We start from the raw sequence: 15,053 nt of genomic DNA on the forward strand, positions 1-15,053 counted from the left end.
AGTCATCAAGTTGAGAAAAAAAAGCGAACCAAGTATTTTATCTTATGGTCAGTTTATACTGGTTATTTATATCTGGTCATAAATAAATCAAAATGTTCAGAATTGTTTTTGGCAAACATGAAGACATCTAGCATAAAGTATCTGCATTAATAATAACCTATTGCATATGCAATTGAATATCATGATGATGATTCTTTGGCCTCCTCCTCTCCCCCTCCAAAGCAACCCCTTCAAAAAAAACACTAGGGGGAAAGAGGAAAATTTCCATTTTCTGTCAAAATTTATATAAGGTATGGACTTCCTATCTGTTCAGTTTTTAAAATATTTTAATTGTAATAAAAGCTTTGCCCTGTTTTGTATAAGCAGGAGTTAATTTAGACAGGAAGTATTACACAAAGGAGAAGCAATGAAAATGAGATAATCTATATTATGTGAGGTAGTTAAGTGCTGTTTTCCAAATTAGTACACCAGGAACTAGAGGAGAGACAGGATTTGCCCAAGACATCTTTAGATTTCAGAAGCAATCAGGGAACCTCAGTCCAGCAATCAAGAAACAAAATACATTCTCAGCACTGGGGTCTTGACCCGACACTCACTCCCTCCCTGCCCATGTGATTAAATTTGTCTTTACATTAATGGGAATCTTCTAAACTTTATATATATATATATATATATATGCATTCTTCCTGAAAACTAAAAAAAAAAGGATATTAACATAGTTAACATAACAATAATGTGGTCTTGATTAATATGCTCAGGAAATGAAAAACACTGATAGAAGCATAAAAATACAACCCTAATTCTATCCTGCAGCAAAAAAATTTGCTTTTTCTTTAGCAGTTTGATCAAAAAAAAAGAAAGAATTTTATTTAGATGAATGCCTGATTATAAACTATCCATTAAGACTATTTCAAAGGTTTCCCCTTCTACCCAACCATAACAAATATGCTCCAAAATATTCCCTTACTAAGCCAGACTTCTCCATGTAAGAGTCTCACCTTATTTTCCTATTGAGAAACCCGAGGCACAGTTCTTAGGAGACACCCCCAATGATTCAGAAGCAGACAGCAACTGCAGCCCTAACTCCTAGGTCCAGCTTTTTCTTGTAGAATACTTTCCAGAGTTTACGTAGTTTTCAATTTATTTAAACACAGCTTTCAGTCTTTATAGAAATAAAAATAGTAACATCTCTTACTACGTTCTGAAAACTTAAGCTGAAAAAAAGCAGTGTGCCCTATATTTAATTTTTTCATAGAAAACTCTTCTTCCAACAGTGTTTAAAATCCAGGTTACTTATATGACATAAGTAACAAGTAATCTCCGTCTTCTCCAGGCTTCTAATCAGTTTCAGAACAGGAGTTTTGGTTAAAGCTCTTCCCTGCCATGAAAACACAAAGAGCAATTCAGCAAAAAAAGCAAGAATGTAATAAAATGCAATTATTGTCATACATCACTAAGCTATACTCCTAAAATCATGAATACTTTCTATTTTTTTCTTTATTTGAAGGAAAGTTATTCTGTTCTGTGCTAAAAAAATTTTTAATCCACTCTACAAAGACCATGTGATGCTTTAATCCTGAATCAAATCCATTAACATTTTTTGGGCTACCTGATAGATGAAAACTCTGAAACTAAGTGAAAACTAGAAATGCTGTTTGGCTTATGTGCCTGACATCTTTCTGATGTCTTATTCCTTCTGTGAACCTCCTAAGGTTACAGAGCCTGTGTGGACTTTCTTTTGTCTCACAGGGTCTTCTAGTTCAAATCTTCTTTGTTTCATAAACTCTTTCTGTGTATTTTAATGTTAGACAGTGCACCAGAAGAAACAGAAACATGTAGTCAATCTGCCTATTCCTATAAGGCTCTCCTGAATCCTTCCTTTGGATGTTTTAGCCTAGAAAAGATGCATTTTTAATTCAGTGAACACATTCAGGCAGGTAGCTTTGAGCGGCTTTTAAAGGGTCGAAACGTTCATGTTCTTTCTATTGGATACTGCTGAAGTGGAGCCGTGGGTCATCTGCTGGCTGAAGATGCAGAGATGAATGGATTCTCTGGTTTAAAAGGCAGACACCTGGTGATATTGCTCTGGTGCATTCAGCAAAACTGGCAGCACCTCCTAGGAGCCAAGTCAGATGTTCAGAGATTTTTAGAGTTATCTCTACCATGCACACGGAATTAGAAAAGCATCTTTCTCAGTTTCCTCAGTTATCAGTTTGTCCCTTCTCTTACAGAGGAACCACGAGCAAAGGAGCCACCTATCAGAGAAAAAGAATTTTGAGTAAAGGGGCAGGGGTTCCACTCAGGGCCATGGGTGTTATTGTGACCCTTCATTAATTTCTTGTATAAGCATGCATGAATTGCTCTGATTTTTCTCTTCTAAAAGCCAAGCCAGAAGATACCTATCTGGCCCTCCATGAACAAACAGTTCCACGAAGGCAACACTAGGACCAAATATCAATACCAAACTGTAATCCTACCCAATATACTCAGCTAACGCCCATTATGGCCTCTTTTCAAAATAATTTATTTTGTAACCTATGTCTAGTTATGGATCGTGGGAACAAAGAAAAAAATTACAGACATTTGCCCAAAATGCATCCTGAGAAAAGCAAATGGGAAAATTAAGATAAACTTGATAGAGGCAAGAGATACAGTTTAATGAGGTTTGTAATTCAAAGCATACTGAAAAGTATCTACAATGATAGAATTGAAAGAATATGTTGAAATATGTGAGGACTTATGGCTACTCAAATGTTCTTCAAAGGAACTATCAATGAAAAATATTTTATGGCATCAGATCAATCAGATCACTAGTGAGATCTATGATAACAAGAGAGAAAATATGAAAAGACTATGTGTAGTCCAGGTGTCTCTAGTCCAAAACAGACAGTATCTTACTTTTAAATCTTCTCTGCCACTGGCTATCACTGTCATCTTAAGTAAGTCCCTTCATGTCTCCAAGATTTCCTTTTCTCAAATAAGAAACACTCAATTTACAAAGCCCTTATAAGGAAGAAATGAGATAATCTGCCTGGACATGCATAAACTTTGAAGAACTCAACAAATGTTGGTTATCACTGAGATTCCTGTCACATGGATAGGAAATTATGTGCTCACTCAGGTGTGAGACATTACTCTAGAGCAAACTGTTAAGTCTGTAGGTCGGGGTGGGGGGCTGTTTCAAAAGCTTACACTTGTTGCTCTCTCACAAAAGCTGCAAACTCAGGATCATTGGCATACAGTTCCAAAACTCTCATTCTCTCTTGAATTTCCTTAAACAAAAAAGAAACAATAGGCCACACATTGCATTAGAAAAACCTCAACAGCCTTTTAAAAGGGGTTCTAATTTTCATAAGGAATTTTTACATTCTGGGCTATTCAGGAGTGTGCTATAAGAAAGAAGTGCAGGAGTGTGCACTTTCAGAAAATGGAAGGATCTACATACACTACTCTGGATATTACATGTCCTGCTCTAAATCAGACATATTTCTAAGGAAGAAAGGGAGGAAGGAGAGAGTACCAGTTAATAATAAAAAAAAAAAAAAGCGCCATTGGGTGGGAAATAAGGTACCGCTTAGAATTTAATACTCTGTGCATATCATACTGACTAGGAGATACGAGGAAAAAACCAATTACTAAATATTTTTTACACTTTCTTAAAGTCTATGTGCATGCACGCATATACTCATACTCACCCCCACCTGCCACCACCCTCCCCCCAACACACACACCAGCAGTAGCTGCAACAGCAACAGTACAGCAACATAAACGCAAAGTTTCCCACCTCTCTGGAAAGCTCACTGCTCTCATACATCTGTCTGATTTCTTCTCTGCTCAGCCCACCAATCATGTCTCCGCTAGCAGAGCTGTAAAAGGGATGCTGAGGATAGGGTCCCTCATACTTCTCACATCCAGCCCTGTGACTTTCATACACGGGGTTGTACTTCACGGCATTCTCAATGGATGAGAGGCTGTCAGGCTGCCTGCTGAAGCCACTAAAAGAAAGATATGATTGATTCAGGCTCTTGTTTGGATGCTCAACTATGTGGAAGACTATTTACCTGGGACAAGATTTCTGTTGAAGAAAAATAGGTGCACTTTACACAAATGGTGGGACATAACTGTGAAAAACATCTAGATCAACCTCAAAAATTATTTGTCAGGTGTTATCATTATGATTTCCTCACATCCATGGCAAGTGCCCTGTGGACTTGTTCCATGTCTCATTCATCTTATTTGCCATAGCACCTGGCATTCATAAATGTTGGAAACTATGTCTGCCAGTAGATGGTGCTTCATAAACTGTAGCTTCATCATTACCAGAGTTATACACATTGAAAATCAGTGTGTAGTCACGCAGCAAATCTGACTGAAATACAAATATTAGGGTCTAGGGGAAGCAGAGCCTCAATTAAATTCAACTCAGGTCTACACATATTTACCGAGCATTGATTATGTGCATAGGACTGTTCTACACACTGCTGACACAAATAATCTTTTATCTCTGCCCTGGATGAGGTAACAGTCTAATGAAAAGTCAGACACAATAAGAAGTACAATAACAATGATGGAGGTATGTCCCAGGTGCTCCAGGACTTAGCCAAGTTGATGGTGAGGGAAGGTAAACTAGACCTCAAGTTGTACCTCTTACAGACTTCAGACACACAGAAGCAAAGTACAATGTGTGATTATGATCCTTGAATCCTTAGTCTAGTAAATGGACCAGGTTTTATTTCCCCATCAGTGAAGCAACACTTAACCAAACAGAGAATGAGAATTCATTTATTGACAGACCCTTATCTAGATTTAAAATCTGGCTTATTACCACTAGTATGAGCCAAAGAGGAGCAAGTTGTAACAGATCTGGTCCTCCCTGAAGGGAAATTCACCTCTTCTGTCTCATCTCCAACATTGCTTCTCCAAATTATTTCTGGCCATGAAATAGGCATTCTGGCCACACTCAACCATGCCTTTCCTTCAATGAGCCTTGAAGTTCACGCATGCCTCCCTGACTTTGCTCATGATCATTCAACCAGCTAGAAAGCATCCCAGCCCAAAAGTAGCAAATGTCTACTCTTTCTCTCCAGCAAATTACCACAGCCATCATTAAAACTTTTAAGCCTCTTTCCCCAGGCAAAACGTATTTATACCTCATCTAGGCTCCTTAGCATCTTATTCTTAGTGCTACTTCTGTTTTTCTTCAATTTGACACCCCTTTGAGGACAAGGACCATGTGTTTATTCAAATTCATAGCTCTCTTCCACCCACCCAGCTCCTTGTCCAATATTTGGCACCTGGTAAGTACTAAATAAATGTGTAAATGGAACATTGTATTCCATTACAGAGCTCTTTTCCTTATTTACCTGAAGGGCCTCTCTCTTTGGCTCCTGTCATGGTGTGCTTGAAGAGTCCTGATGAAGAAGTAGATGATAGCAGAAAAGATGACAAGAAGTCCAACCACGGAGGCAATAGTGATGGCTATGATCACCGGCTCAGACACAAATTCCTCACAGTGCTTGCCTCGGTACCACCAGTTCTCACCCACCCGGCACCTGCAACCAACAGTCACCAAGTCCGATATCTGAATCACTCTGCTCACACTGACAATTAACAGCAGAACCTTCTGAGGGACTAGAGAAAAGTAGAGAAATAAATGCTGACCAGGTGAAGCTTCATAAACCGTTGAATAGACATGTTAAAAGATCATACAATTTAAGGCAGTGCATAAAGCCCAGCACAGACCTAGTAGGTCCTCAACGACTGTTTGAAAAAAAATTGAATAAAAAGCTAAATAGGTTTAAGGAAATTATTCTACTTAACATCCTTATTTATAGATAACCAAAAAACAAGGCTAGGAAGGAAAGTGACTGGCATTAGGCCATACAATTAGTCTGCTACAGAACTGGGCCTAGAACCCAGGCCTCCAGACTCCCCATGTCCTTCCAGTACGTTAAAGATATCCTTCAAACCCTAAGGCCACAGGGAAAGGAAATCACTGCTTTTCTTTTCTTCTTCTTATTATTATTATACTTTAAGTTTTAGGGTACATGTGCACAATGTGCAGGTTTCTTACATATGTATCCATGTGCCATGTTGGTGTGCTGCACCCATTAACTCGTCATTTAGCATTAGGTACACCTCCTAACGCTGTCCCTCCCCCCTCCCACTACCCCACAACAGTCCCCAGGTGTGATGTTCCCCTTCCTGTGTCCATGTGTTCTCATTGTTCAATTCCCACCTATGAGTGAGAACATGCGGTGTTTGGTTTTTTGTCCTTGCGATAGTTTACTGAGAATGATGGTTTCCAGTTTCATCCATGTCCCTACAGAGGACATGAACTCATCATTTTTTATGGCTGCATAGTATTCCATGGTGTATATGTGCCACATTTTCTTAATCCAGTTTATCGTTGTTGGACATTTGTGTTGGTTCCAAGTCTTTGCTATTCTGAATAGTGCTGCAATAAACATACGTGTGCATGTGTCTTTATAGCAGCATGATTTATAGTCTTTTGAGTATATACCCAGTAATGGGATGGCTGGGTCAAATGGTATTTCTAGTTCTAGATCCCTGAGGAATTGCCACACTGACTTCCACAATGGTTGAACTAGTTTACAGTCCCACCAACAGTGTGAAAGTGTTCCTGTTTCTCCACATCCTCTCCAGCACCTGTTGTTTCCTGACTTTTTAATGATGGCCATTCTAACTGGTGTGAGATGGTATCTCATTGTGGTTTTGATTTGCATTTCTCTGATGGCAAGTGATGATGAGCACTTTTGCATGTGTTTTTTGGCTGCATAAATATCTTCTTTTGAGAAGTGTCTGTTCATGTCCTTTGCCCAATTTTTGATGCAGTTGTTTGTTTTTTTCTTGGAAATTTGTTTGAGTTCATTGTAGATTCTGGATATTAGCCCTTTGTCAGATGAGTAGGTTGCGAAAATGTTCTCCCATTTTGTAGGTTGCCTGTTCACTCTGATGGTAGTTTCTTTCACTGTGCAGAAGCTCTTTAGTTTAATTAGATCCCATTTGTCAATTTTGGCTTTTGTTGCCATTGCTTTTGGTGTTTTAGACATGAAGTCCTTACCCATGCCTATGTTCTGAATGGTATTGCCTAGGTTTTCTTCTAGGGATTTATGGTTTTAGGTCCAACCTGTAAGTCTTTAATCCATCTTGAATTAATTTTTGTATAAGGTTTAAGGAAGGGATCTAGTTTCAGCTTTCTACATATGGCTAGCCAGTTTTCCCAGCACCATTTATTAAATAGGGAATCCTTATCTCACTGCTTGTTTTTGTCAGGTTTGTCAAAGATCAGATAGCTGTAGATATGTGGCATTATTTCTGAGGGCTCTGTTCTGTTCCATTGATCTATGTCTCTGTTGTGGTACCAGTACCATGCTGTTTTGGTTACTGTAGCCTTGTAGTATAGTTTGAAGTCAGGTAGCATGATGCTTCCAGCTTTGTTCTTTTGGCTTGGGATTGACTTGGCGATGCAGGCTCTTTTTTGATTCCATATGAACTTTCAAGTAGTTTTTTCCAATTCTGTGAAGAAAGTCATTGGTAGCTTGATGGGGATGGCATTGAATCTATAAATTACCTTGGGCAATATGGCAATTTTCACAATATTGATTCTTCCAACCCATGAGCATGGAATGTTCTTCCATTTGTTTGTATCCTCTTTTATTTCATTGAGCAGTGGTTTGTAGTTCTCCTTGAAGAGGTCCTTCACATCCCTTGTAAGTTGGATTCCTAGGTATTTTATTCTCTTTGAAGCAATTGTGAATGGGAGTTCACTTATGATTTGGCTCTCTGTTTATCTGTTATTGGTGTACAAGAATGCTTGTGATTTTTGTACATTGATTTTGTATCCTGAGACTTTGCTGAAGTTGCTTATCAGGTTAAGGAGATTTTGGGCTGAGACAATGGGGTTTTCTAGATATACAATCATGTCATCTGCAAACAGGGACAATTTGACTTCCTCTTTTCCTAATTGAATACCCTTTATTTCCTTCTCCTGCCTGATTGCCCTGGCCAGAACTTCCAACACTATGTTGAATAGGAGTGGTGAGAGAGGGCATCCCTGTCTTGTGCCAGTTTTCAAAGGGAATGCTTCCAGTTTTTGCCCATTCAGTATGATATTGCTGAGGGTTTGTTATAGATAGCTCTTATTATTTTGAGATACGTCCCATCAATATCTAATTTATTGAGAGTTTTTAGCATGAAGGGTTGTTGAATTTTGTCAAAGGCCTTTTCTGCATCTATTGAGATAATCGTGTGGTTTTTGTCTTTGGTTCTGTTTATATGCTGGATTACATTTATTGATTTGCATATGTTGAACCAGCCTCGCATCCCAGGGATGAAACCCACTTGATCATGGTGGATAAGCTTTTTGATGTGCTGCTGGATTCAGTTTGCCAGTATTTTATTGAGGATTTTTGCATCAATGTTCATCAAGGATATTGGTCTGAAATTCTCTTTTTTGGTTGTGTCTCTGCCAGGCTTTGGTATCAGGATGATGCTGGCCTCATAAAATGTGTTAGGGAGGATTCCCTCTTTTTCTATTGATTGGAATAGTTTCAGAAGGAATGGTACCAGTTCCTCCTTGTACCTCTGGTAGAATTCGGCTGTGAATCCATCAGGTCCTGGACTCTTTTTGATTGGTAAGCTATTGATTATTGCCACAATTTCAGAGCCTGTTATTGGTCTATTCAGAGATTCAACTTCTTCCTGGTTTAGTCTTGGGAGGGTGTATTTGTCGAGAAATTTATCCATTTCTTCTAGATTTTCTAGTTTATTTGCGTAGAGGTGTTTGTAGTATTCTCTGATGGTAGATTGTATTTCTGTGGGATCGGTGGTGATACCCTCTTTATCATTTTTTATTGTGTCTATTTGATTCTTCTCTCTTTTCTTCTTTATTAGTCTTGCTGGCGGTCTATCAATTTTGTTGATCTTTTCAAAAAACCAGCTCCTGGATTCATTAATTTTTTGAAGGGTTTTTTGTGTCTCTATTTCCTTCAGTTCTGCTCTGATTTTAGTTATTTCTTGCCTTCTGCTAGCTTTTGAATGTGTTTGCTCTTGCTTTTCTAGTTCTTTTAATTGTGATGTTAGGGTGTCAATTTTGGATCTTTCCTGCTTTCTCTTGTGGGCATTTAGTGCTATAAATTTCTCTCTACACACTGCTTTGAGTGTGTCCCAGAGATTCTGGCATGTTGTTTCTTTGTTCTCGTTGGTTTCAAAGAACATCTTTATTTCTGCCTTCATTTCGTTATGTACCCAGTAGTCATTCAGGAGCAGGTTGTTCAGTTTTCATGTAGTTGAGCGGTTTTGAGTAAGTTTCTTAATCCTGAGTTCTAGTTTGATTGCACTGTGGTCTCAGAGACAGTTTGTTATAATTTCTGTTCTTTTACATTTGCTGAGGAGAGCTTTACTTCCAACTATGTGGTCAATTTTGGTATAGCTGTGGTGTGGTGCTGAAAAAAATGTATATTCTGTTGATTTTGGGTGGAGAGTTCTGTAGATGTCTATTAGGTCCGCTTGGTGCAGAACTGAGTTCAATTCCTGGGTATCCTTGTTAACTTTCTGTCTCGTTGATCTGTCTAATGTTGACAGTGGGATGTTAAAATCTCCCATTATTATTGTGTGGGAGTCTAAGTCTCTTTGTAGGTCACTCAGGACTTGCTTTATGAATCTGGCTACTCCTGTATTGGGTGCATATATATTTAGGATAGTTAGCTCTTCTTGTTGAATTGATCCCTCTACCATTATGTAATGGCCTTCTTTGTCTCTTTTGATCTTTGTTGGTTTAAAGTCTATTTTATCAGAGACTAGGATTGCAACCCCTGCCTTTTTTTGTTTTCCATTTGCTTGGTAGATCTTCCTCCATCCTGTTATTTTGAGTCTATATGTGTCTCTGCACGTGAGATGGGTTCCCTGAATACAGCACACTGATGGGTCTTGACTCCTTATCCAATTTGCCAGTCTGTGTCTTTTATTTGCAGCATTTAGCCCATTTACATTTAAACTTAATATTGTTATGTGTGAATCTGATCCTGTCATTATGATGTTAGCTGGTTATTTTGCTCGTTAGTTGATACAGTTTCTTCCTAGCCTCAATGGTCTTTACAATTTGGCATGTTTTTGCAGTCGCTGGTACCGGTTTTTCCCTTCCATGTTTAGAGCTTCCTTCAGGAGCTTTTTTAGGGCAGGCCTGGTGGTGACAAAATCTCTCAGTATTTGCTTGTCTGTAAAGTATTTTATTTCTCTTTCACTTATGAAGCTTAGTTTGGCTGGATACGAAATTCTGGGTTGAAAATTCTTTTCTTTAAGAATGTTGAATATTGGCCCCCACTCTCTTCTGGCTTGTAGAGTTTCTGCTGAGAGATCAGCTGTTAGTCTGATGGGCTTCCCTTTGTGGGTAACCCAACCTTTCTCTCTGGCTGCCCTTAACATTTTTTCCTTCATTTCAACTTTGTTGAATCCGACAATTATATGTCTTGGGGTTGCTCTTCTCCAGGAGTATCTTTGTGGCGTTCTCTGTATTTCCTGAATCTGAATGTTGGCCTGCCTTGCTAGATTGGGAAAGTTCTCCTGGATAATATCTTGCAGAGTGTTTTCCAACTTGGTTCCATTCTCCCCGTCACTTTCAGGTACACCAATCAGATGTAGGTTTGGTCTTCTCACATAGTCCCATATTTCTTGGAGGCTTTGTTCATTTCTTTTTATTCTTTTTTCTCTAAACTTCCCTTCTTGCTTCATTTCATTCATTTCATCTTCCATCACTGATACCCTTTCTTCCAGTTGATCGCATCGGCTACTGAGGCTCCTGTATTCTTCACGTAGTTCTCGAAACTTGGCTTTCAGCTCCATCAGCTCCTTTAAGCACTTCCCTGCATTGGTCATTTTAGTTATACATTCGTCTAACATTTTTCAAAGTTTTTAACTTCTTTGCCATTGGTTTGAATTTCCTCCGAGCTACAGGAGGAAATCACTGCTTTTCTACGTAATATTAATTTCTCTGGACATGAAGAGACTGTTTTTCTCCTTATAAACTTCATGCTTCTTCATATAGAAGAGTCTGGATTATTTCTACTTATTTCCTGTTTCTGGCATCTATGCCAACATTTGCCCATTTTGACCTTGCAAACTGTCCTCTACTTTGTGTTTCTCCTCCTTATTCTCAGCATCCTCTCCTCTTCAATCACGCAGCTTTGGTTGTGTGTGGTTGGAAAGTTGATTTGTTTGACTTTGTTTAGGGGGAGTGGGCAGATGACAGTTGGGCTAACTGAATCTGCTCATCTTCTCATTGGTTCTACCTTTAGAAAATGGATCTCAGATGTACTTAAAGAAAAATATTTTCGTCACCACTTTGAAAACTTTAAATACTTTTTTTTCTTTATCTTTGAATGAATACTAAGTAGGAATAAGAGGGGCCCAAAACCTTTAAAAATATAATTCAGGTATAACAATAAAACTCATTTTCACTTTCAGATATAGAGGAGCGTGATCTTATGCCTAAACCTCATTTGAACGCCAGTTTCCTTATCATCACCGTTAAAGACCATAATACAAAGATCTCCATCTGCTCAGTAGGACTTTGTTTTTTTCTTTTTTGAGATGGAGTTTCAATCTTGTTGCCCAGGCTGGAGTGCAGTGGCACGATCTCAGCTCACTGCAAACTCTGCGTCCCGGGTTCAAGCAATTCTCCTGCCTCAGCCTCCCAAGTAGCTGGGATTACAGGTGCCTGCCACCATATCCAGCTAATTTTTGTATTTTTAGTAGAGATGGGGTTTCACCATGTTGGCCAGGATGGTCTCGATCTCCTGACCTCAGGTGATCCAACCACCTCGGCCTCCCAAAGTGCTGGGATTACAGGCATGAGCCACCACACCCAGCCAGTAGGACATATTTAGATAGTTTTTTTTTTACAGTTCCCTAACAGCATAAATTACTGAATTGAAATTCAGGCCTGTTAAACGACTTATCCTCACATGACAGTTGGATGGCTCCCATCTATTGCCTAGATATAACTTTTATAATGCATACTATAGTAAGTATCCTAAAATTATAGATGCAGGCCCCTTTTCTTTAGAGGAAATATTTATAGCCTCTGAAGCCAAAATCTATAACTACAACATACCTACAAATAGCCCCGTGCCCAGGCATAATGTCACACTTTCCATCATTCAAGCAGAAGTCAGGCTGTAGGTCACAGAGACTCTGACAGGGCCGTTCTTCCACACTCAGGTATCCAGGGAAGCATCTGCACTTTGCTTCTCCACTCCAGGGGTTGACCAGACACTCCGAAAATTCATTACAGGCCTGAAACTTGCAAGGGTTGGCTTCATCACCTAAAACATTAAACAAAGAATAATGCAAGAAAAGGCAAAACACAGAAATTGGGGTATACAAAGCTCCTCATTAAAGTTCTGCCCCAAAGTATATGGGATAACCCCCTTCCAGAACCATTAAAGTACACCATCACCACCAATACCACACATAAAAATTCTCACTCATCCTAGATTGATAAGCTTTTGTCAAATTTTTGTGCAACCCAGAGCCAAATCATAAAACCCTATGACCTATCTAAGCCTTAACATGTTTTATCTAGGGAGCATGTAGAAGCTTTATAAATCCATGCCATGTAATTGTAGATCTAAGTTAAACACAATACTAATTGTAGATCTAAATTAAACCCAGTTTTCATGGACCATTTATTTCCACCAACCCCAAACTGCTGCAGTTGACCTCCACTCTACATACACTGCTACATGCCTTTCACAACACTGAGAACATGAATGGGGAGAGAGAGCTCAGAAGAGAACTGGTAGAAGCCTCAGGGATGGGTATAGCCCAGTAAGAGCGGCCTAGGAACAGTCAAGATTTGTGAAAATCAATGTTAGGAAAATAAGTCAGCCCTACACCTCCTGAGGCCATTTCCAACAAAATATTTTTGCTTTCATAACTTAATTTTTCATTGATATGGTGAGGGAAAATGACTATTTTTAAAAACTAATTAGGATAGTAATCAGTCAAAAAAGATATAAGACATTGACCATGAATGGGCCTTCTATCCTGCCACAGTTCCCACATGTTCTTCACTGGTCAATGGTAATCTGTGAATGGTAAGTGGGCAAATGGTGACACAGACATTGAAAACAGAGGAAATAGGTGGAAACGATCCATAGGCTCATCTGTATTAAAAAGTATAAAGTTTAGCTAGAAGGCTATAGGGAATAAAAAGAAATAGCATAGTCTCTCTCAGTTTCCAAAAAAAAAGGAAGGATCTACATACACAATGTTTTGAAAAGCAATGATTTCCTTGCTGCTCTGCAAATTGAACACAATTTTGCACAAGTCTGCCCTTAGAGTTTGGAGGATCACTGAAGTTGATCTCCTTTGGCCGCATGTGGTAACAGGGGGAATGTACTGAGTTGAATTGTGTCCCCAGAAGTTCATGTCCAACCAGAACCTCAGAATATGATCTTATTTGGAAATACAGTATTTGTAGATGTAACCAAGTTAAGAAGAGGCCATACTAGATTAGAATGAGCCCTAATGCAATGATTGGTGTTCTTATAAGAAGAGGGAAATTTGGACACAGACAGAAACACACAGGAAACAAGCCTATCTGCAGACAAAGGCAGAGATTAGAGTGATACACCTATAAGCTAAAGGATGCCAAGGATTGCTGGTAAACATCAGAAACCGGGAAAAGGTAAGGAAAGAGTCTTCCCTAGATCTTTCAGAGGGAACAGGGCCTGGCCAACATTTTGATTTTGGACTTCTAGCCTCAAGCACTGTGGGAGAATAAATTCCTGTTATTTCAAGGCACCTAGTTTGTGGTACTTTGTTACAGCAGCCCTAGGAAACTAATACAGGGGACCACTGCCAAAATGCTCACATAACAGGAAAAACATACAAATGTGTTGACAGGTGGGAAATTTCTACAAGGGAACTGCACGGCCAGATTTCACTGTATATTTCCTAAGTCTTCACATCTTTATCCTGGTATTCGTTTTGTGACTTTGTAATCAGAAAATAATCTGATCCTTACCCAGTGGTGAGGGATAGGAGTGTCTATAGGGGTGAGGAAGATGGTACTGCATAGCTCTCCTTTGTTAATGGAAGTTCAAGAGCTTCTGAGACACTGCATGTGAAAGTAAGTTGGGCAGGAGTCAAGTCAATCTTGTCTATAGCCAATCTTGAAATAAAGTACTTTGATCTGAAGGCCTTTAACTAAAAATATAAGATTGAATATCCCTTATCTAAAATTCTTGGGAGGAGAAGTAGTTTGGATTTCAAATTTTTCAGATTTTAGAATATTTGCCTTTACATATGAGATATCTTGGGGATGCAACACACGTCTACACAAAAAACTCATTTATGTTTCATATACACCTTATACACATAGACTGAAGGTAATTTTATACAACATTTTAAATAATTTTGTGCTTAAGACAAAGTTTGTATATATTGAACCACCAGAAAGCAAAGAGGTCACTATTTCAGCCACCCATGTGGACAATCAGTGGTTGTTCGGCATCATCATCATGCTGTGCGTGGAAAAATTGTATCACTCTGAAGGGAAGCGTGAGAGTCTTTTTTCCCCTGGGCCCTCTGAATAAACTGTTGTGCATCTGCGTTTTGACTGCAACCCATCACATGAGGCCAAGTGAAGAAATTTACCCTTGTAGCATCATGTCAGTGCTCAAAAAGTTTCAGACTGGAGCATTTCAGATTTCAGATTTTCATATTAGGAATGCTTAACCACTATACATGTAGTAAAATGATTCTATTTAAAATTTTTGAAACTTTGTAACCATTCTGCAGGTATATGTGCCTGAGGTGAGAAAAATTGAGTCTATATTTTCTATACATTAGGAAAAAGATATAGCCATAGGAAAAAGACAAAATATAGCCTTTCTGCTTCCAGGCCAAGGAGAAAGACAAAGCCTAATATTTTAATCATGGAAATAAAAGACTGTGGTTTCAAAGTCTCTTTCCACTCCTTTGTGCTGGTTAAGAAAGGGTGCCCAGGTAGCTGACTGTATGTTTGG

General features: G+C 38.9%; 1 protein-coding gene across 1 annotated transcript in view; it reads right to left on the bottom strand.

The window, feature by feature from the left end:
• Positions 1 to 707: 707 nt before the first annotated feature.
• Positions 708 to 15,053, bottom strand: part of IMPG2 (interphotoreceptor matrix proteoglycan 2) — a 101,048-nt gene continuing 86,702 nt past the window's right edge. Inside the window, exons 15-19 of the mRNA XM_055259840.2 lie at positions 12,134 to 12,344; positions 5,364 to 5,552; positions 3,785 to 3,995; positions 3,193 to 3,272; positions 708 to 1,378 (exon numbers count right to left, since the gene is read on the bottom strand). Of these exons, the coding sequence (XP_055115815.2) occupies positions 1,366 to 1,378; positions 3,193 to 3,272; positions 3,785 to 3,995; positions 5,364 to 5,552; positions 12,134 to 12,344 (704 nt within the window). The 3' untranslated portion in view covers positions 708 to 1,365. The remainder of the gene's footprint in view (positions 1,379 to 3,192; positions 3,273 to 3,784; positions 3,996 to 5,363; positions 5,553 to 12,133; positions 12,345 to 15,053) is intronic.

The sequence above is a fragment of the Symphalangus syndactylus genome, chromosome 21 (genome assembly GCF_028878055.3).
Source record: "Symphalangus syndactylus isolate Jambi chromosome 21, NHGRI_mSymSyn1-v2.1_pri, whole genome shotgun sequence".
Taxonomy (NCBI): Eukaryota; Metazoa; Chordata; class Mammalia; order Primates; family Hylobatidae; genus Symphalangus; species Symphalangus syndactylus.